The sequence below is a fragment of the Aegilops tauschii genome, chromosome 7 (genome assembly GCF_002575655.3).
Source record: "Aegilops tauschii subsp. strangulata cultivar AL8/78 chromosome 7, Aet v6.0, whole genome shotgun sequence".
Lineage (NCBI taxonomy): Eukaryota > Viridiplantae > Streptophyta > Magnoliopsida > Poales > Poaceae > Aegilops > Aegilops tauschii.
Window position 1 is genome coordinate 171,197,970 of NC_053041.3, and position 23,978 is coordinate 171,221,947.

General features: G+C 48.7%; 1 protein-coding gene and 1 pseudogene across 1 annotated transcript; one reads left to right on the forward strand and one right to left on the reverse strand.

Moving 5' to 3' along the window:
* Nucleotides 1-910: 910 nt before the first annotated feature.
* Nucleotides 911-2,893, reverse strand: LOC109763685 (probable peroxygenase 5). Its single transcript, XM_020322545.4, has 4 exons — nucleotides 2,496-2,893; nucleotides 1,912-2,012; nucleotides 1,358-1,483; nucleotides 911-1,260 (listed from the first exon to the last, which is right to left on the reverse strand). Exons 1-4 carry the CDS (start codon nucleotides 2,748-2,750, stop codon nucleotides 1,101-1,103), a joined length of 642 nt encoding a protein of 213 aa, XP_020178134.1. The 5' UTR covers nucleotides 2,751-2,893; the 3' UTR covers nucleotides 911-1,100.
* An 892-nt stretch (nucleotides 2,894-3,785) lies between these two features.
* LOC141026978 (uncharacterized) lies at nucleotides 3,786-6,291 on the forward strand (annotated as a pseudogene).
* Nucleotides 6,292-23,978: the final 17,687 nt, after the last annotated feature.

The window sequence follows — 23,978 nt, forward strand, 5'->3', positions numbered from 1 at the left end:
GGAGCCGCGAGGAGTCGCCCCGCCGCCGCCGTCAGCCTCACGAGCTTCGCCCGGCGGCTTCCTCCGGCGGCGGCGCGGGGCTGGGGGCGATTGGGTGGCGGCGCGCTAGGGTTAGGGAGGCGCCCCCGAGTCGCCCTAGGCGAGAGCGACGCGGTCAGCATATCTTGTTAGGAAGGGGAGCTGCGTCATCCATTAATAAGCTAGTTTTATGTTCCTTTTTTGGAGATAAGGCAATGGGTTACTTTTTCTTTTTCTTTTTGAAGACTATATGTTTTGAATATTTAGAAAAATCTACTTCCTTCGTCCGGAATTAGTTGCCGCTCAAACCGATGTATCTAGCTAGCATTGAAATGCGTTTAGATACATCCGTTTAAGCGACAACTAATTCCGAAAGGAGGGAGTATAAAATTCTGGTAAATAAGTATGTCGAATAGATAGCTTTTCTTTTGATATATAAAATTCTAAATTAAACACAAACTCATCTATGAGGTATAAAAAACACATTCAGCAATGAATAGCGCACACCAGTTATACTCACTATTCATTACTTAATTGGTTCTTAATACATAGTAAATGAATTTGTGTTTGATCCTGACCGATGAACAGTAACCGTTACTACTCTTTGTCGGCCGAATGGAAGCGTTCCGTCATCAACGTGCACACAAGTACAAAGTTACAAAATAACTGAAATCGTATTCATGGAGCCCAAGTGGACATCACGAATTATTATTTTTCTTTCTTTCTGGGAAGTTCATACAAATTAGTTACCTGAAGATTACTAGCAATGTGCGTATCTTGAAGATAGAGTGGAGAATCAGATGTCGTAAGGAGTGTAAGCTGTCAGGCCAGACATATATAAGCCAACAATAACAGCAAAATGTACAAAGTAAAAAGAAATGTGAAAAGAAAATTTCCCAATTTGCAGGCAGTTTCTATACATTTACATCAGGCTCCAATTCTCATTCCAAGAAATATGAAACCAATAACAAGTGAAACCAAACGATCACAACATTAATTTCATGAACCGAACTCACAAGCACACCCCAATCTACAAATACTTGAACAGGACCACAAATAAGCGGGTATCGGAGGACATTTCATCATTTCTTCTTGGCAAATTCCTTAGATTCCTTCTTTTCTTGCTCCAACTTTTCAAACACGCTGCCATCATAGACCGCCTTGACAGTCTCCTTGTGAAGAAATCCCTCCTTGTCTTTGCACAGCGCATAGAGAAGTCTCCACTCACCGAAGGCGCCCACCCTGCCATGTTTTTTGAATCCAAAAGCATGATGAGCTTAAAAAAGAGCGTGCTGCTTACATTTTTACATTGTTCACACTCGAGGTGAAGTAATCTTACCGTCCTTTGAAATCTTTAGGGTCCCTGTTTGCTTTAAGCATCTCCCCCAGCTCTTTGCTCGTTAGGGCATCAGGCCTGGTGTGGGCATGCTTCTTGAATATCTCCTCAAACTTTTCAGGAACGAACCTGCAGTTTTGATCACAAACCATAATTAAGTTAGCAACTTTGTACATGCACCCATGTTAATTGTAGAGTTTGTAGGACTAGGAGGTCTTCTACGTAAGAGATGGATTAATTGTAGAGTTTCTAGGTAAGAGTAATTGTAGAGTTTGTAGGACTAGGCACCTGGTTGTAGACACATCTTTACAATAGTTAAGAGACAGTATTACCTATACATGACAAATGGAGTGAGGTTATTTTCATTGCACGAGCTCGACAATGTACTTATATGTCGACGTTCTTAGTTAGAGCAAATTAAAAGTTTGTAGGAGGTCATCTACTTTGAAATAGAGGCAATAGATTCTCTCATCGGTAGCATGAGCATGATCTGTCTGCCCTAGGGCGGTGGCACGCACATGGTACGCTAAGTTAGAGTCGTAGCTATAAAGTAGTACCTTCCGTTGGTATCGTACACGTCTGTGTCACTCCCATGCTTGCCCTGCTGGATGGTCTTCACGTAGATTGGGAACTTGAAAGCTGGAGGTTTCACGTTCGCCTGCAGCAATAAACTCTCGAGTCGATCAGCACCTCTTTACGTACGAAAGAAAAAATAATGAAATCTCATTTCATGCCGCTTTTGACAGATCCCAACTGCTTTGGTGATGTAAGTAGAGTACGTATAAATCTATTTCGTTCCTGCTTCCTTTTCTGGTAAAAGTAGCTGGCATCCCTTTCTTTCTTTTGCCGCGAAAGGCAAGGGCTCTGCGGTGCACCATTTCAAAGGAAGCAAACGCCCGCCAAACCGGCCGGAAGAGGCGCGCGAAGCCAAGAACGGAAAGACGAACGGAAACGAAAATGACTAGCTGCTGATCGCCGGCCGTCCAACTAGTTCGCGTACAGCACCAAGTCACCAACAACAGTGCTGGAGCAGCATCAAGAACAGCACTACTACGCGCGCATCTCCGTCTCCGTCATCCACATGGTGGAGAGAGAGAGATCGATCGACCAGCGAGAGGGTTTTGCACGCGTACGTACGTACCGGTACCGTCTTGGGCGCGAGGAGGCCGTTGATGAAGACGGCGCCGGCGGCGGACACGACGACGCCGCAGCCGATGGCGCGCAGCCCTTGGTAGGTCTCGGAGGGGTAGATGACGCCGTCCCTGTTCCGGTCGAAGAAGGCGGCGTGCTTCTGCAGCGGCGTCAGCTCGTGGTTGTACACGTCCGCCATGGACGACTCCTCCTTCACCTGCTGCTGCTGCCGGCTCCCTGCCGCGTCCGCGGGTTTGGAGCCCATGGAAGGATGGATGGTTTCGGCCGGCCGGCGATCGAGGGGAGAGAGAGGGGCGGGAGAATGGTGTCGCGGGAGGATCAGCTGGATGTCTCGGTGTGATGCAAGGTGACTGACGCGGGGAGAGGGGAAAGATGGTGTGTGTGTTGTACCCGGGGAATTCGTGGGGTATATGTAGTACGTGCTCCATCCATGGGTGCCGTGCGCCGCGGGCACCAGCCAGCTAGCCATGCACGCTGTTTCCTTCCTTCGATTTTTTTCTCCTTGAACACAGTACAGACGCGAGCGCTTATATAAACGCGCATACACTCACTCATATAAACGCACACACGCACGAACGCAAGCACTTTTTTTTTCATTGTTTTTTATGTAGCTTACCACTCATGTATGCAGACCTGTTTGATTCACAAGATTCTCGAACCAAAAATTAGTAGTATGGATCCTATAATATTAGCAAACCTTGCTTATAATAATTTACATCAAGGAGTGTTTTGTTTTTGCGTGAATAACATCAAAGAGCGATTTGACATCACAGGAAAAAAGATTCTGGGTTGAAAAGAAGAAAGAAATGTAACTAGGTTTGAGTTGATTGAAATTTCCCTCAAAATATAGTGCAATACTGTTACGGTCCCTGCCACCCTGGCCCCGCCTACAGCAACTACTACGGGCCAGGCTGCCGCACCACCCGACGGCCCGGAACGGTCGCGACGCGAAGTGAAGCCCGACAGCAAGTTCCCAGCCCACACTTGGGAAACGAGGGGTAGGGTTAAGTAGGTCTCGAGGCCTCCTGCGTGAGGTGTGGAGAAAGTAATAGGCTAGCGGCGGCACTCTTCTCTTCCGATCCCCTTTCTTCCTCCCAAGAACCCTAGATCGATCGAGACTTGTATCCTCAATTCCTCTGTGTGTTGTTAAGATTTGAGAGGGAGCATAACAATTGGTATCAGAGCCCGTCCGATCCACCCAAAAATGTTTTTCTCCACCCCCAATCTGGCTGGGCGATTCCCATCTATCATCCAGACGCGGAAAGGCAAGGCCACGGCGATGGAGGAGCACACCAAGGCGATCGCTGATCTGACCGCGGCAATCGCGGCCCCCACCACCAAAATCGAAGACATCCACCTCGTCGTCCACGAGCTGCAGGGATGGCGCCCCTTGATCGAGCAGTCCATGGAAGAGATCCGATCGGATGTGGGCCACTTGCGGACTCAGATCGACAAGGCCACCACCACATCGCCTGCGGACAAGGCCGCGGCGACCGCTCCACCACCCCCTCCCCTGCGGCTCAGCGAGCTTCCGCCGTTGCTTCCCCAACTCGCGGACGGGTTGCGACCTCGCCTTCCGCCACCGATGGCCGACGCGACCCATCCGCGCGCCATCGACACTCCAGTTCGTGGTGACACTGGGCACAGGCCCGATGGCCACGGTGTTTTCACTGATCTTCGGGGGAAATCGTCAGGGGAGATCCACACCCCTCGATTACGTCCGGCCACTGGTACGTCCGACTTCTACCACCATGGCGAGCAGTCGTTTTTCGGGGATCGTGGGTATCTTCGCATGCCACCACCACCACGGTTTGACTTTCCTCTGTTTGATGGGAATAACCCGAGAGCGTGGCGTCTCAAATGTGAGGCCTACTTCCGGGTTTGCACGCTTAGTCCAGATACTTGGGTTAGTTGTGCCGCTATGTACTTTACAGAGGGCGCTCTCACTTGGTTGCAATCATCGCAAGCGCATTTGCATTATCCCGATTGGGGCGATTTTGCCACTGCTATATGCACCCAGTTCGGTCGTGAGGAGTTTCAGAACCTCCTGAGGCAGTTTAATAGGCTGAAACAAACTGGCACCGTAGCAGAGTATGCTGAACATTTCACACAAATCATGCATAACCTGTTAGCACATCACACTTGGTGGGATCCTGCATTTTTTGTTACTCAATTTCTGGGTGGCTTGCAACGTGATATCCGTGCTGCTGTCGTGCTTCATCGCCCCCAAAACTTGGATACTGCTGTGGATCTTAGTTGTTTACAGGAAGAGGTGGTGGACACATTCCGGCGAGAGGAACGACGTACCCCTGCGTCCTTCTCCACGTCTGCAGGAGGGCGGGCGATTCCTCGCACAGCATTGCCGCTTCCTCCTCCACCAACGAAGGCAGGCGGCGCCCCCGGTGACATGCGCCAAGACGATCGCCGCACCCTCGACACACCTCGACCACCAGCAAGCGACGACCGGCTGGCGGGCGCTGCGGGCGTATCGCCGCACCAAGGGCCTCTGCTTCACTTGCGGCGAGCGTTGGGGGCGCGATCATCGCAGTGCTCCCATAGTGCAGCTTCACGTGGTCGAGGAGCTTATTGAGATGCTTCACCAACCATCATCTGATACAACACCCGTGGAGGCATCGACCACTGAGGCTGATTGTTGTGTCCTCTCCAGGGAAGCAATTGAAGGGGCTGAATCACCGACGATGATGCTTTTGCACGGTTGGGTACAGCAGCGGGAGGTTATCATGCTTGTGGACTCTGGATCCTCGCACAGTTTTGTCAGCTCATCTCTGGCTCAACACCTTCAAGGGGTGCAGCAAGCTCAACGTGCCATTTCTGTGTGCGTGGCCAATGGTGGGGTTCTGCATTGTGATCAAGAAATACCGGCGTGTGCTTGGCGTTCTCAGGGGGTTGATTTCACCTCGGATCTCAAGGTTCTACCCCTGGGGTGCTATGATGTAATCTTGGGTATTGATTGGCTGGCGTGCCATAGCCCAATGAAAGTCCACTGGTTAGAAAAGACCATGGATTTTGTGTACAAGGACAAGCAAGTGCATCTCACAGGTGTGCGAGCGAATGTCACCCGCTGTGATTTGATTTAAGGGGCTGAACTGCACAGTTTGTTGGAACAAGAGGCAGTGGCTCGGGTCGTGCAACTTTGTGCAACAACGGAAGACATGGAAAGACCACCCATTCCGTCAGCTATTGGGGAACTGATTGATCAGTACGGGGTGTATTTTGAGGAGCCGCATGGATTGCCACCGCAACGAGCTTTTGATCATGCCATCCCTCTGGTGCCCGGGGCACGGCCTGTCAACTTGCGCCCATACCGACACAGTCCAGCGCAAAAAGATGAAATCAAACGGCAAGTAGCTGATATCTTAGCTCAAGGCATCATTCAACCTAGCACGAGTCCTTTTGCCTCTCCAGTCTTGTTGGTTCAGAAGAAGGACCTCACGTGGCGTTTTTGCGTGGATTATCGCCACCTCAACGCGGTGATCGTCAAGAATCGTTACCCTCTTCCCGTCATTGAGGAGCTGCTCGACGAGCTAGCGGGAGCCTGCCTGTTCACCAGCTTGGACCTGCGGGCAGGGTACCATCAAATCCGGATACGACCCGAGGATGATCATAAGACAGCATTCAAAACACACCATGACCATTTTGAGTTCAAGGTACTGCCATATGGAGTCACTGGTGGCCCACTAACCTTCCAAGGCGGCATGAACATTGTCCTGTCACCATTGCTGCGCCATGGAGTTCTTGTTTTCATCGATGATATCCTCATCTAGAGCAAGGACCTGAGCTCGCATATTCGGCTGCTACGTCAAGTATTTCAGCTACTCCAAGAGCATCAATTGAAGATCAAGTACAGTAAGTGCACATTTGCCAGCCCGAGGCTGCTTTACCTGGGTCATGAGATCAGCGGCGATGGGTACACACCGATGGGAAAAACATTGCAGCAGTACAAAAGTGGCCGGTCCCTACCAATGTGAAGGAAGTGAGGGGTTTCCTTGGGTTGGCCGGTTATTACCGCAAATTCGTCCGTGGTTTCGCTATCATCTCCCGGCCACTCACAGATTTGCTCAAGAAGGGTACCATCTTCCGTTGGACTAATCTGGAAGACGGCGCATTCCGAGCTCTGCAACAAGCGTTGGTCACCACGCCGGTGCTGGCTCTGCCCAATTTCTCCAAGACCTTTGAACTGGAAACGGATGCGTCTGATTTGGGCATTGGAGCGGTTTTGATGCAGGAGAAGCATCCTATTGGTTTCCTGAGTCGCGCGTTGGGGCCGCGCAACCGGATGCTTTCCACCTATGAAAAGGAAGGACTAGCTATCCTCATGGCAGTCGATCACTGGCGCACCTATCTCCAAAATGATGAATTTATCATTCATACTGATCAAAGAAGCCTCATTCATTTAGAGGATCAGCGGCTGTCCACTCCATGGGAGCAGAAAATCATGGTTAAACTGCTCGGCTTGCGTTACCGCATCGTGTACAAGAGAGGTGCAGACAACCGGGCAGCCGACGCTCTCTCCCGCCTTCCCGGCCCTCCACAGGGAGATCTTGTGACCATCACGACGGTAGTGCCCACCTGGCTTGAAGCAGTGCAGCTGGGTTACCAGACCGATCCTTCAGCTCAACGCCTGTTAGCTTGACTGGCAACAAAGCAAGAATCCCAAGATGGATATCAGCTGTGGGAGGGCATCATTCGGCAGAATGGTCGGGTCTGGCTGGGGGATAATGCGTCCCTACAAAAGCAAGTGCTGGAAGCGTTACACACCGGACCGATCGGAGGCCATTCTGGGTTTAACGCGACCTACCGACGTGTCAGGCGCCTGTTCAATTGGCTGGGGCTCAAACATCACGTCCGGCTGTTTGTGGAGGCGCGTCAAACCTGCAAACAAGCCAAGCCGGAGCGGGTTCGTTATCCCGACCTCCTCGAGCCGCTTCCAGTGCCGACCCAAGCGTGGCAAATGATCACAATGGACTTCATTGAAGGCCTTCCTCGGTCCTCGGGGTTTAACTCCATTCTTGTGGTCGTCGACAAGTTCTCCCGGTATGCCCATTTTGTTGCTTTGTCTCACCCCTTCACAGCTTTTCAAGTGGCGCAGGCCTTTGTGTCGAACATCTACAAGCTCCATGGGTTACCGGAGTCCATCGTCTCGGATTGTGATCCGGTCTTTACCAGCACTCTGTGGAAGGAGCTCTTTCTCCTCACTCATACCAAGCTTCGCATGAGTACAGCACAACACCCTCGGGCGGATGGACAAACGGAGCGGGTCAATCAATGCCTGGAAACCTTCCTCCGGTGTTTCGTCAATGCATGTCCTACCAAATGGCATGTGTGGCTGGCCCTCACGGAGTTCTGGTACAACACCTCACCACACTCGGCGCTGGGAGCGACTCCGTTCGAGGTTCTGTACGGCCATGCTCCGCGTTTCTTCGGCATCGTCGACCCAGTGGCCTGCGCATCGCCAGACCTCGTGGAGTGGCTGCAAGACCGAGCCCAGATGGAGGCGCTGATCCGGCAACACCTCCAGCGCGCACGTCAGCAAATGAAGGACTCAGCCGACAAGCGCCGCTCCGACCGTGTCTTCGTCGTCGATGACTGGGTATTACTCAAGCTACAGCCCTACGTGCAGCGCTCAGTGACCACTCGCACCAACCAGAAGCTGGCCTTCAAGTACTTTGGGCCGTACAAGATACTCCAACGCGTGGGAGCAGCGGCTTACAAGCTTCAGCTTCCAGACTCCAGCACCGTGCAACCGGTGTTTCATGTCTCCCAGCTTCATCAAGCACTACCTCCAACGGAGCAAGCCCTTGAGAAACTCCCAACAGCGGCAGCAGCAAATCCAGTTCCGGAGGAGATCCTGGAGCATCGAGTCATCCAGCGAGGGGGCAACAGCGTGCCACAAGTCCGAGTTCGCTGGACGGACCAGCCTTCGGAGTTGGCGACTTGGGAAGACGTCGCCGAGCTCCAGCACCACTTCCCGGATGCACCAGCTTGGGGGCAAGCTGTGTCTCGAGGGGGAGGGGATGTTAATTATGGTCCCTGCCACCCTGGCCCCGCCTGCAGCAACTACTACGGGCCAGGCTGCCGCACCACCCGACGGCCCGGAACGGCCGCGACGCGAAGTGAAGCCAGACAGCAAGTTCCCAACCCACACTTGGGAAATGAGGGGTAGGGTTAAGTAGGTCTCGAGGCCTCCTGTGTGAGGTGTGGAGAAAGTAATAGGCTGGCGGCGACACTCTTCTCTCCCGATCCCCTTTCTTCCTCCCAAGAACCCTAGATCGATCGAGACTTGTATCCTCAATTCCTCTGTGTGCTGTTAAGATTTGAGAGGGAGCATAACAAATACAGTCATTAGGAATACTTCCTAATGATAAAATAAGTGGATATAGAGAATGCGTAGAAACACAGGCATGTAAATTTTACTAGAAGAAATAATTTTATTTCTGGTCAGAGATTACAACTTTTAACGTGAAATTACATAACTTGGGTTGTAGCAAACTACACAGTGGCTTAACTTGTGGTTTATCTCTGTCTTGCAAATGATCATATCTTTTATCCATATTTTGCGTGTACGTGAGTTTACTTGTTCTCGGGTTGTCATTTCACATTTGCTCAAACTACAGATATGCTTAGTATTAGGATCATATGGACCGAAGTTTCAACTATCTTCAAAGCAGGAACAGTTGATTACGTGGAGAGGGCCCATCATAGGTACTGTACTTCTTAACTTAAAAAAGGTAATGTACTTCTTAAGACCCACAAAACCTAAATCGAAAGTACACGAAAGTCCATTTTTTTCATAGAACTTCTGAGCTTTATTCAAACAAAAGTGTTCGCTGGACAGTCAGCCATCAGGCTACTAACCAGAAAACTAGGAGTCTCAGAGAGCCAACTCTCGGTTACAGACACATTACATGCATGATGGGCACACAAGTGCGCTGGACCATTTGCGGATCTACTAACATGCTGAATTAAAAAAGTATGAAAACTATCCGCTAACTCATCAATTTCGAAGAAAACTGGTGCCACAACAGAGCGACTGTTGCGGCGAGTGTTCCAGAGATTCACAATCTCCAGACTGTCAGTCTCCATTATCACATTGGCAGAGTAGCTTCGGGAAGGACACAGGGTAATACAACGTATGTACATGAAGCTAATACAATGTACGTATGGTGGATTTTGAGATTGCTCAAACGTCATCTGTAATTAGGTGATCATAACAACAACGTACAGGTTTATCAGAAAGTTTGACCAGGAACTAGATAACTCGAGAGTGGTATTTGCTCCTCCGGCGATGGAGAGATATTCTTAGGGCCATCTTGGTGTGATGGAATCTGTCATCATCTGGCCAGACACAGTTGACTATGTCAGGGGGATGCCGGAACATATCAACAAGAAAGAAGAACAAAATCGATAACGAGGATGAAGGTATAGTGAGCATGTGTATGACTCAGGAAATTTCTCGATGTTTCGATGAGAATTTCTTGACTTTCCATATATAGAAAGAGATAGACTATAAATGACATCTCTTATGTCAATAAGACCAAAGGGATAGATATCGATGCATCTCGTGTTTTGTAAAGTATCGTGAAGCAAAGGGAACATCACATGATAACAAAAGGTTCACTCGAATATCATTCGTGTAATCATAGGGATCGATATGGACATCCACGGTTTCGCTATCGGTCATTGAACGAAGGGGTTTCGTTCATGACTATGTTTTAACTAACCTACAGGGTCACAAGGTTAAGGTAATCACAATCTGTTGAGTGTTAGTAGGACGGGAATATCGAAGATTTATTTGTGGAAATTTTTCGTTAATATTCGGAATAGTTTCGAGAGGAACCAGAAGCGTCTCAGAGTCACCAAAAGGGTTTCAGAGTTAATCGGGCAATACCGGTTATTTCCGATAAATAATATATGGTAGAAAATATTTCTAATGATGTCAAATTAATATTAAAAGGTTCTAGTAATTATTAAGATGCTTTAATATTTAATTTAATATCAACGTATCTAAAAAGGCCAACTGGTGGAAAGATACTTGGGCCACGTGGGCCCAATTAGGAGGTGGCGCCCCTTTCCCCCGTTGGATGGAAGGGGGAGGCCGAATTGGAGGGGTTTCCCCCGCCTCTTGCCTGGCCAAAGGGGGGAACTCGCCCTCCCCCTTGTGTGGGCCTCCTCTCCCCTCTCCAACCTATATATACTCGAGAATTTAGACCTTTTGAATACACAAGTTTTGGAGCGTACTCTAGTTCATCTAGTTCTAGTTCTACTTAGTCCTAGTTGACTAATTAGAGCTAGAACTAGTTCATCTAAATTCTCATAATTGAAAGCCCAGTGTAGTTTTAATCTTCCCCTCTAATATTCTCAGGCGACAATTACCTCTGAGCGAAGCGCTGCCGGATCGTGAAGGCCGTACACTTGCAACAAAATAGAGAGGTCACGCTTTTGGTCTTCCGTTCGAGGGTGGTTTGTTGGATCGTCATCTACGGTTATGAGGGACTCCAAGTACGATCTACATTGACTCGCCTACTTTCGCTGCACTCGGATTTGATAACGATCGTTGATCCAATCCCTATATGCATCTTCATATTGTTCCTGGTTAATTATAGGGCGAAAAACTTTTGTTTTCTACTATGTTTACCAGCAAGTTCCTTAGTTGGCTCATCATTATTATAATTTTGTTAAGCATGTCTATTTTCAGCGTTGACAAAAGTAATTTTGATCTCATATTTGAAATTTTACTAATTTTAAAATTTACATTCAAATTTAATTTTGGTTGGCAGTTCCAACACAGAATAAACTATGGCGGCAATAGTGATGGAAATGTGTGCCATCACTAGCTTCCGGACCCACATGTAACAGCCACGTCAGCATCCCATGGGCCCACATGTCAGGATCTTTGCCCGGTAAATCTGATTATTACTGACAGGCACCGTTAGTGATGAAACCTCGGCCGGACCTAGCTGTAAGATGCCATGTCAGCATATTATGGGCCCGCATGCTAGAATCATTAACTGTTCAAACATGGTGGGTCGGTTGCTAGTATATGATGACAGTTCTAGTGATATTTTATGGCCATCGCAGAAGATAGCTTTGGCGGTGATTTTTAGTTCGTCATCTAAGATGCGATCTTGCATGACGGAGGAAGTGACCGTCAAGATTTTATTTTTTATGACGGTGCTTCGGTGACGGTGGGGGGTGACGGCCGGAAATCGTCGCCAGTGTATTTTCTGTCATGAAAAACTGTTATAAGTGACACAAGTGAAACATCGCAAAATAGAGCAAATTTTGTAGTGATCAATCCTCTCCTGCCGCTTTTGAATTGGTCGTGTCCCACCGTCGCGGCTGGCGGTCGATCTCGGCCGCATCTCACACCCCGCCAACAACACCCTCAGGGTCGTGACATCTTCCTACGCCACCTCCCACGGTTCGTTCGCCGTCTTCTTCTACTCCACCGCCGCCACCCAACACCACCTTCCTCGACTCTTGCACCATCCTCTCGAGCTCCACAGCTCCGATGGTGTCGACGACTCCACGAGGTCCGCCGACGGCTGTTGGTGGCATCCCTGGGGTAAGTTCGCACCCGAGATCCGGCATAAGGAGTTCGACCGTCGTTGGTTGGGCACTTTCAGCAGGCGCATGCCTACGATGCGGCTGATGTTCGCCCCTTCGTGACGCGGGCAACACCGCCTGCGGGACCACTCGCACCCCTCCGAACATTCGCATCGTCTCTCCGGTGAAATAGATGTAGCACAAGGCAGCAGCGGTGGGGGCGTGGCGGGAGGCCGAGTGCATCGCCCGTAAATATAAGCCAAGCTCGTTCAGGACGAGTCGGACCTCCTTGCCGTCAACGAGGCATTCTTCGGGGTCCATCGTCAATGAGCGCGTTGTCGACGATGACCACGCCGAGCCCGCCTGCCTCAACAACTAGAGAAATTAAACCAGATCTTCAACGAGATTTTTTCGAGAGTACGCCAAAGACGTACCTTAGCTTTATAAAAGGGAGAAAAATATTTACAAGAGATTACAGACGGCAGGCATCACCTAGGTGTGCCTACACCCGAGCCCTCCCTAAATAGGCTAGGAACTACTCACAAAATTGTAGCACTCCACTCCTTCTCGCCATCGCCCACAGATGGCGCTCCCTAAATATAAGCTGGACTATGCCAAGCTCGTTACAATTGTCGTTCCTACCGAAAACTCTCCCGTTCCTTTGCTTCCACAAACACCAACAAATAAGCACCACCAATGAGTCATAATCCTTCCGGTGGGTCTTTGGCACCAGCTTCCGAGACGTCGTCGTCCACCATTCTTCCATTGTAGCTTGTCCAGTTGGCATGAGCTCCAGCGGTAGCCCAACCCTAGTAAGGCATTGGAACCACACTTGCCTGGCAAACACACATTGGATCAAGATGTGGTCCACCGTCACTAGTAGAAAACAGGGCATAGGTCACAGGGCAGTTTTCACATTAGCCCCGGTTCAGTCACGAACCGGGACCCATGGGGGCATTCGTCCCGGTTCGTGAGCCCAGGGGGCCGGCCGGGGCCTCGTGGGCAAGGGTCCCGGTTCGTATGGAACCATTTGTCCCGGTTCGAGCCACGAACCGGGACTAATGGTCCTCGCTCCTGGCCCACAACCATTTGTCCCGGTTCTTGGCATGAACCGGGACAGAAGGCCCGGATTTAGTACCGGTTCATGCCACGAACCGGGACCAATGAGGTGCCTATATATACCCCTCGCCCGCGACCAGAGCACTCCAGTGCTCTGTTTTTCTCTAGCCGGCGAGGGGAGGGCTTTGTGGTGCTCTAGCTCACCTCCTATGCACATGAGGTGTTCGATGAAATGCCCGAGCCACACTAGTTAAGCTTTGTCCTCTCGAAGCTCGACCTCAAAGCTCCATTTTCCTCGAGATTTGTCTAGGTTTAGCGGCCCGTCACGTCCCATTCCCGTCTTCACCGCCGTCGACCGCCCGCGCCGATCTCGTCGCCGGCACCACCGTGGTGAGACTCTTGTTCTTATCTTCTTTTTGAAAGAAAAAAATTCTTACTTTAGATAGATACTTGTCTAATTTTCTTACTATTTTATTCCTTCTTATTACATAGTGCGATGGTTTTGGTATCCGCCCCCGTCGGCCCTCGTCCTATCTATGATTCGGATGTGGTATATATTATCTTTTTATAACTATTTGATTCATTTATTGTTTATGACAAATATACCGACCAGCGTGACATAGATTTTATTTATCTAGGAGGTGGTTGAATCGGAAATTCTAACCGACCCTATTGTCGAGAGGTTAAATTTAGTTGAAGAAGAAAACAATTACTTGAAGGAAAAAATAAAAAAAATTGAGGAGAAGATGATATTGGAGTTGCATGTTGTGGATGTCGTCGATGATCACAAGATCAAGATGGATGCAATGCGCTTGAAGATTAGAAAGATTAGAAAATATGCCATTCATACCGAGGCTTGGTATCATTATGCCGTTGGATCAATTGTTACCTTGGTTGCGATTATGATCGCATTTGTTTTCGCATTGAAATGTTTTACATAGTTTCAATGTATGGTTTAATTAATTAGATGCTCTGGAGAGCTATATATATGTTGTTAGATGAGAACTATGTATGTACTTTGGTTCTAATGTGATGATGAACTTCTATTAATTTGGTCACTTAATTATCTATTCATGATGTTTTGTAATGGTTTTTGACACACTTAATTATATATAATGCACGCAGATGAACCGGCAATGGATGTACGGTGACAGACACACCTCCGAGTACATTAAGGGCGTGCATGATTTTCTCGAAGTGGCTGAGGCAAACAAGCAGAATGGTTTTATGTGTTGTCCATGCCCTACATGTGGGAATACGAAGTCTTACTCTGACCGAAAAATCCTTCACGCCCACCTGCTTTACAAGGGTTTCATGCCACACTATAATGTTTGGACGAGGCACGGAGAAATGGGGGTTATGATGGAAGACGGCGAAGAAGAAGAGGATGATGACAACTATGTGCCCCCTGAATACGGTGATACTGCAACGGGGAAGCTGCTGAATATCAAGAGGAACCAGACGATGTGCCCAATGATGCTGCAAGGGGGGAAGCTGCTGAAGATCAAGAGGAACCAGTGCCCGATGATGATGATCTCCGCCGGGTCATTGTCGATGCAAGGACGCAATGCGAAAGTCAAAAGGAGAAGCTGAAGTTCGATCGCATGTTAGAGGATCACAAAAAAGGGTTGTACCCCAATTGCGAAGATGGCAACACAAAGCTCGGTACCGTACTGGAATTGCTGCAGTGGAAGGCAGAGAATGCTGTGCCTGACAAAGGATTTGAGAAGCTATTGAAAATATTGAAGAAGAAGCTTCCAAAGGATAACGAATTGCCCGACAGTACATACGCAGCAAAGAAGGTCGTATGCCCTCTAGGATTGGAGGTGCAGAAGATACATGCATGCCCTAATGACTGCATCCTCTACCGCGGTGCGTACAAGGATCTGAACGCATGCCCGGTATGCGGTGCATTGCGGTATAAGATCAGACGAGATGACCCTGATGATGTTGACGGCGAGCCCCCCAGGAAGAGGGTTCGTGCGAAGGTGATGTGGTATGCTCCTATAATACCATGGTTGAAATGTCTGTTCAGAAACAAAGAGCATGCCAAGCTGATGCGATGGCACAGTGAGGACCGTAAGAAAGACCGGAAGTTGAGAGCACCCGCTGATGGGTCGCAGTGGAGAAAAATCGAGAGAAAGTACTGGGCTGAATTTGCAGCTGACCCAAGGAACGTATGGTTTGGTTTAAGCGCGGATGGCATTAATCCTTTCGGGGAGCAGAGCAGCAATCACAGGACCTGGCCCGTGACTCTATGTATGTATAACCTTCCTCCTTGGATGTGCATGAAGCGAAAGTTCATTATGATGCCAGTTCTCATCCAAGGCCCTAAGCAACCCAGCAACGACATTGATGTGTACCTAAGGCCATTAGTTGAAGAACTTTTATAGCTGTGGAATGGAAACGGTGTACGTACGTGGGATGAGCACAAACAGGAGGAATTTAACCTGCACGCATTGCTGTTTGTAACCATCAATGATTGGCCCGCTCTCAGTAACCTTTCAGGACAGACAAACAAGGGATACCACGCATGCACGCACTGTTTAGATGACACTGAAAGTATATACCTGGCCAAAAGCAGGAAGAATGTGTACCTGGGCCATCGTCGATTTCTTCCGACCAACCATCAATGTCGAAAGAAAGGCAAGCATTTCAAAGGCGAGGCAGATCACCGGAAGAAGCCCGCCATGCGTACCGGTGATCACGTACTTGCTATGGTCAATGATTTACACGTAATCTTTGGGAAGGGTCCCGGCGGACTAGCTGTTCCGAATGACGTTGAGGGACACGCACCCATGTGGAAGAAGAAATCTATATTTTGGGACCTACCCTACTGGAAAGAGCTAGAGGTCCGCTCTTCAATCGACGTGATGCACGTGACGAAGAACCTTTGCGTGAACCTGCTAGGCTTCTTGGGCGTGTATGGGAAGACAAAAGATACACCTGAGGCACGGGAGGACCTGCAACGTTTGCACGAAAAAGACGGCATGCCTCCGAAGCAGTATGAAGGTCCTGCCAGCTACGCTCTTATGAAAGAAGAGAAAGAAATCTTCTTTGAATGCCTGCTCAGTATGAAGGTCCCGACTGGCTTCTCGTCGAATATAAAGGGAATAATAAATATGCCAGAGAAAAAGTTCCAGAACCTAAAGTCTCATGACTGCCACGTGATTATGACGCAACTGCTTCCGGTTGCATTGAGGGGGCTTCTACCGGAAAACGTCCGATTAGCCATTGTGAAGCTATGTGCATTCCTCAAAGCAATCTCTCAGAAGGTGATCGATCCAGAAATCATACCAAGGCTAAGGAGTGATGTGGCGCAATGTCTTGTCAGTTTCGAGCTGGTGTTCCCACCATCCTTCTTCAATATCATGACGCACGTCCTAGTTCATCTAGTCGACGAGATTGTCATTCTGGGGCCCGTATTTCTACACAATATGTTCCCCTTTGAGAGGTTCATGGGATTCTTAAAGAAATATGTCCATAACCGCGCTAGGCCAGAAGGAAGCATCTCCATGGGCCATCAAACAGAGGATGTCATTGGGTTTTGTGTTGACTTCATTCCTGGCCTTAAGAAGATAGGTCTCCCTAAATCGCGGTATGAGGGGAGACTGACTGGAAAAGGCACGCTTGGAGGGGGAACTCAATAATATGCAGGGACGGATATTCTTGGTCTGAAGCACACTACACAGTTCTACAGAACTCTACCTTGGTGACCCCGTATGTCGATGAACACAAGAACAGTCTGCGCTCCAAACACCCGGAGCAGTGTGACGACTGGATTACATGTGAACACATCAGGACTTTCAGCAGTTGGTTGGAAACACGTCTCAGAGGTGACACCACTGTTTGTGATGAGTTGTACTCGTTGTCCAGGGGACCATCTTCGACTGTATTGACTTACAAAGGATACGAGATAAATGGGAATACATTTTACACGATCGCCCAAGATCAAAAGAGCACCAACCAAAACAGCGGTGTCCGCTTTGATGCAGCAACCGAGAGGGGAAAGGACACATATTATGGTTACATAATGGACATATGGGAACTTGATTACGGACATGATTTTAAGGTCCCTTTGTTGAAGTGCAAATGGGTCAATCTGTCAGGAGGCGGGGTACAGGTAGACCCCCAGTACGGAATGACAACAGTGGATCTGAACAATCTTGGGTACACTGACGAACCGTTCGTCCTAGCCAATGATGTGGCACAGGTTATCTATGTGAAGGACATGTCTACTAGACCGAGGAAAAGAAAAGATAAGGAAGCAAATACATCATACGATGAGCCAAAGCGGCACATAGTTCTTTCAGGAAAAAGGGACATTGTCTGAAGATTATGAAAAGTTTCATGAAATTCCTCCCTTCAAAGTCAAGGCTGATCCAAGCATCCTGATAAACGATGAAGATTATCCATGGTTACGGCGCAATAAGCAAATGACACAAGCGAAGAAAAAATGAAGACTTTCTCCCGCAACTATTATGATGATACCATGCCAACTTTGTAATAGACGAGTATGATACCATTGTCCGTTTTGTACAAGAAGTGCATCTAGTTTTTGCTGTAACCCTCTCAACTTTCTTGCACATGCTATGTGGATGAAATGATGATACCATGCCAACTTTCAACCTTTTCAGAGTTCATTTGAAATGCTTTATAAGCCCTGAGTGCAGAGAGGTTAGGCCCGTAAGCCTGCTTTAGAGAGGAGCTCGACAGCTCAGGCGCACCGCACCTTATAAACAGGTGCGGCTCTCTCTTAGCTAGCGAGGTGGGACTAAACTCACCACCACGCCGCTGTGCAAGGCCATTGGTCCCGGTTGGTGGCACGAACCGGGACCAATTCCACCCTTTGGTCCCTGTTGCTGCCACGAACCGGTACTAATGAGGCTGTGGCCCCACGAGCACCTTTAGTACCTGTTCGTGGCACGAACCGGTATTAGAGTTTCTTACTAGCTAAGCAGTTTTTTAGTCCCACCTCGCTAGCTGAGAGGCACTAGGAGCGGTTTATAAGCCCTGAGTGCAGAGACGATGAAGAAGAGGTGCAATGCTCACGTTGCTTAGCTTCAAGCCTTGAGGAATAAGGTAGACTGCATCGAGCTATGTGCAGTGCAGTCTACACTATTCCGAAAGGCTTGAAGCAAATCAACGCGCATTGCGCCTCTTTTTTATTTTTAATCATTAAAAGCAAAAAGAATTTTCATAAAGGACTTTTTTTGATAGAAACTTTAATAGCAGAAAGAATTATCATAAAGTAAAATAAATAAGTAATTAGAAACAAAATAAAATAAAATAAATAAGTTTTTTGTTGTAAGTAGAAACAAAACAAAATAAATATAGCAAAAAAGAAAACAAAAAAACTAAATACAGCAAAAAGAATTTTCATAAAGAACTAATGGCACTAATAGAAAGTTTATATGTTTTCTAAAACTAATGGCACTAACAGACAGTTTATAATTTTGCTGACCTAAAAGCAAAAAGAATTAAAAAATAAAGCAAAAAACAAAAGAAAATAAATAATGCAAAAAACAGAACCAAAAAACTGGAAAAAAAATTAAAAAACGGCCACCTATTGGGCCACCACGGCCTGAATACGACTAGAAACCCAACCTGGGCCAGGATTCAGGCCCGCAGAAGGCCCAATAGGCCAACAGACAGCATAGTGTGACATTAGGCCCGTAAGCCTGCATTTGAGAGGAGCTCGAGAGGGCAGCCGCAGTGGGGCTTATAAACCACTCCGAGCCCCTCTCAACTAGCGAGGTGGGACTAAACTTTTGGCCGCGGGCAGCGCAAGGCCTTTGGTCCCGGTTGGTGGCACCAACCGGGACCAATGCCCCCCTTTAGTCCCGGTTGGTGCCACCAACCGGGATCAAAGGCCGCCGCTTCCCGCCCTTTGGGCTGCTGAAAAGAGGCCTTTGGTCCCGGTTGGTGGCACCAACCGGGACTAATGCCCACCTTTAGTCCGTGGCTAAAGGCTTTGCTATATAAGTCCACACTTAGGAAATTTTCGACATACCTCGCCAGTTGCCCCCGATGCCGCCAGGCTGCCCGTGCTCGCCGTCGCCGCCCGCTCCTCATCGTCGTCGCCCCGCGCCCTTGCCTCGACGGGTCGCCGCCCGATGCTCGTCGCCGTCGCCCTGCCCCCACGCGCCACCCCGCCTCGTGCTCCCCTGCTCGCGCGCGCCGCCTCGGCTCCCCGAGCCCCCCTGCCCGGCCGCGCGTGCTCGCCGGCGCCCTCGCCGCCCCCGCCCCCGCCGTCGCCATCGTCCTAGCCGCCCCCGCTGTGAGAGCCGCCGCCCCGGCTCTGTTTTTTATTTTTATTAGTTTAATTTTTTGGTTCATATGTGATGTATATGTGTATGTGGCTATAATGTATATGTGAACAAAAAAAATTGTATGTATGTAGATGTTCAAAATGTATGAATATATATGTCAAAAATGTTTTTTTGTTCATATATAGAAAGTTTTTATATATGACAATGGATATATATTCGATATATATGAGAAATGATGATCCACATGGAAAAGTTTTATATATGCAAAAGTTACAATTTTAGAAAAGTTTTATATATCTAGCTAGGAAGGGAAGAAGAAGAAAAAGAAGGATAGGAAAGAAGAAAATAAGAAGAGGAAAGAAAGAAGAAGAGGAGATATAAATAAGAAGAGGAAAAAAGAAGAAAAAGAAGAGGAGAAGAAGAAAGGAATAGAGGAGAAGAAGAAGAAATAGAATATTTTCTATTTTTTCTTCTTCTCCTCTATTCCTTTCTTCTTCTCCTCTTTTTTTTCTTCCTTTTTTTTCTTCAATCCTCTCCTCTATTCCTTTCTTCTTCTCTCCTCTTTTTATTTCTTCTTCGTTTTCTTATGTTTTATCGGGTCTGTCATCGTCGATATATACCCCTCCCGATAACTTCAACACGAGGGGGGATAACTTCAACACGAGGGGGGGTCGATATACCCCCTCCCCGATAACATTATTTTCCCGTGTATATATGTCGTCGTTGTCGATATAACCCCCTCCTGATAACTTCAACACGTGGGGGGGGGGGTTGATATACCCCCTCCCCGATAACATTATTTTCCCGTGTATGTATGTTGTCGTTGTCGATATTACCCCCTCCCGATAACTTCAACACGAGGGGGGATAACTTCAACACGAGGGGGGGTCGATATACCCCCTCCTCGATAACATTATTTTCCCATGTATGTATGTCGTCGTTGTCGATATAAAACCCCCTCCCGATAACTTCAACACGTGGGGGGGGGTCGATATATACCCCCTCCCCGATAACATTATTTTCCCGTGTATGTATGTCGTCGTTGTCGATACATATAACTCCCTCCCAGATAACTTCGACATGATGGACGGTCGATATGTATACCCCCTCTCGACCGTGATAACTTATACCACGGGAGCACCCCCGGCCCTCTCGCTCGACCAAAACTCTCGAGGACACCCAAACCCTAGAAAAAACGATGTCGATCTCCTACCCCCTCCCGCCGCGCCCCTACCCTTGAAGCGTTGCCTAGGCCACCCCAAACCCGGAATAAGCTAGGTCTATGTTTGCACTAATATATCCACCTGCTGTCATGTTTGTGTAATAATTGCCATGTTGTAATATTTGCAGAAACAATGGAGCACGGACGAGATGAGCAAGCAGAAGATGTGTTGGGGGACATAATCTTAGCCGGAGGTGATATCTTGTCGTATCTTAACGACAATGATGGTCTGGAAGAACAGGGTGAAGAAGCAGGCTGTGGTGATCGAAGAGTGGAGGAGGAAAGACATGATTATGATGGCTCCGGTGACCCAATGCTGGTGCAAGAAGGAGCCCGTGGTGACGGCTCCGGTGACCGAACAGAGTCCGGCCAGGTAAATATATTAGTTAAGCCTGTGCTGACTAGCTAATTGATGCATTCGTTGTTTTGGTATGTACACATATTAATTAACACTCGTCTTTCTTCTTTTTTCTAGCCCTTCGGATCGAGCACAACTGCGGTAAAGAGACGAGGCCCGAAGAGAAAGTTGCGCTCGGATGAAAGGTTTGAGATCATAGCAATCGCGCGCGACGGCCAACCGATTGAACCCCTCCGGACAAAGGATGCTTTTGCTGCTCAGTGCGGGGTTCTAGTTAGGGACAAGATCCCGATCAGCATCCACCAATGGTATAAGCCTAAGAAGGAAGACCCTGAGGTGTCTTATGTCAATGATATGCAGAAAGATGATCTTTGGACTGAGCTGAAGGCAAATTTCACCCTACCGCCAGAGGAGGATCCGGAGAAGCCAGTTATAGAGCAATTAATCAAGTCTCATGCTCTTAAGAAGATGGCAGACCTATTCAGGAGGTGGAAGAATGAGCTGAAAACTTTTGTCAACAAAGAAGAGACACCAGAATTCGTCGGCCGGTATGAGAAGATCAGAGATCACTGGCCCGCATTTGTGGCCCACAAGACATCGGAAAAGAGTAAGAAGATGTCAGCGACAAACAAGCAGAATGCTGCGAAGAAGAAGCTTCACCATCGCACGGGGTCAGGTGGCTACCTCAAAGCCCGGCCTAAGTGGGCCAAGTCTGAGAGGGATCTGCTTGATAAAGGGATCGAACCAGAGACAATGAACTGGCCAGACCGTTGCCGGACTTGGTTCTTTGGGGCTGGCGGAACCTTGGACCCTGTATCAGGGAGGTGTCATTGGACGGACGAGCAACTTGCAATACCCGTCAAGAAGCTTAAGCACTATATCGATGCAGCGCAGCAAGGGACGTTCGTTCCAGACAAAGAGAACGACGAGCTCACAATGGCCCTCGGGAATCCTGAGCACCCTGGACGGACACGAGGCACGCCAGGCTCCGTTCCGTGGAAGGCTGGTTTTCCGGACGCGGGCGGTTACAAAACCCAGGAGAGGAGGAAAAAAGTGGAGCAGATCCAAATTCAGCGTCTGCACGAAAGGGTTCAAGTGCTAGAGGAACGAGACGGCAATAGAGATGCCGAAACTGCCCCCGAAGCTACACCGCCATCTCAGCGTAGAAGCAGCGTGGCTTCCACCGAGCTGCCTCAGCTGGAGCATGCGGCTACTCCTAGCTACCCCGTGGATGCTATCATGGAGTCTCAACATTGCCACCTTATGGCGGAATGGCAGAACTTGGAAGTCAAGGCGGCTGTTGGCTCTGTTTTACCTACTGAACCCGGCGCAACCTACCACTGCCGGCCGATTCCAGAAGGATATGCTAGGGTGATGGTCGATGAAATAACGGAGGGATTTGAGGACCTCCAGCTTGACCACCCTACCGGTGAAGGGGAGACTCGGCTGGGTTTAGCTCTGAAGACTCCATGCCTATGGCGGAAGGAGCTCATCAAGCTTCCGAACTGGACGGCTCCGGCGAGTAAGGGCACTCCGCCTCCTCCTCCGCCTCCTCCTCCGGCGAGTGATCAGGGCACTCAGCCTCCTTCTCCGGTGCGTGGCGGCACTCCGCCTCCTTCTCCGCCAGCGCCGGCGCGCCAGAGCAGCCAGCCTCCTCCTTCTCCGCCTCATCAGCAAGGGCGGAAGAGACCCGCCGCCGCTGCGGCTGCTCCGGCGCATCGTAGTCCTTCTCCTCCGCCTCGTAAGCAAGGAAAGAAGACAGCCGCAGCCGCTCCGTCTGCTCTGCCGGCGTCTAGCAGTACAGCTGCTAGAGGCGGGAGGCAATACAGATTCGGTCCTTCTCTGAAGACTCCAGAGAAGTTACCATATGAGAGGACCGAGGAGGAGAACGCGAAGATCGTGCGAGCCGAAGTGAAGAACTTCTTTGAAGGGGTCAAAGCAAAGAAACATCCACCTCCGGAGGAGAAGGTAGATCCGGTGAAAGCAAAGCGCACTCTGGCTGCCTTGACAAAACCACCAAAGTCTCCGCCAAGAGGCAACTATGAGTGCGTTCTTGGAAAGGCATATGCCGAAGCGGAGCGGTCGGGAAGTACTGTCAGTGATAAAAGGATGAAAGAACGACGAGCTAGGAAAAAAATTGCCCAGCTCGGCGAACAAGCGAACCAATCGTGCCCCCCGCTCAAGGTGTCAAAAGACATCGTCGCTAATGATCCGGGTATGGTGCCCGGTTATAGCAATCTTGGAGATTACCTGCCCGACGATGTACATTATGAAATCATGGAGGTGGACAACCACAAATACCATTACGGGAAGCCTCTCGTCAAAGATGTCAGATCTCTAAGCACGATGATGCGAAGACTACATGATTGGTACATGAAAACCCGCAGAGAGTCTGATGGGATGAGTACTTTGATGCTGAGAGTTAAACCGGAGCATGACCTCGTTGGAATTGAACTGCTGAATTTTCCATTTGAGGATTTCTTCCAGTTTTACAATCTAAAGTCCCTCAATAAAACAACGATCACTTGCTACTGTCTGTAAGTAGTACTACTTTTGTCATTAAGTCTCTCTATATAGGTCAGCTCTTTCATTGCATGTATTTATACTTATCCTCACTATATTATGCAGATTGAAGATCGCCGAATTGAAGAAAAGACAAATCGGTGATATTGGGTTCATCAACACAAATCTCATAGATGCATATACGGTTGAAAAACATCCCAAAGAAGCCGAGGCCAACTTGCTACAATCGTTGGTATTAAATCAAAACAAAGATATAATACTCTTTCCTTACAACTTCAAGTGAGTGTTACTGTCTTCTGCATATTCGGTTTCCCTTATTAGTCCAGGTTATGGTAATGTAATTGATGACTTATGCATGCATGCGCAGCTTCCACTATATTCTCCTAGAGATTAAGCTTGAGCCGGGAGTAGTAACCGTCTTAGACTCGAGACGAAAAGATCCCCAGGACTATGCGAACATGACTCAAATGC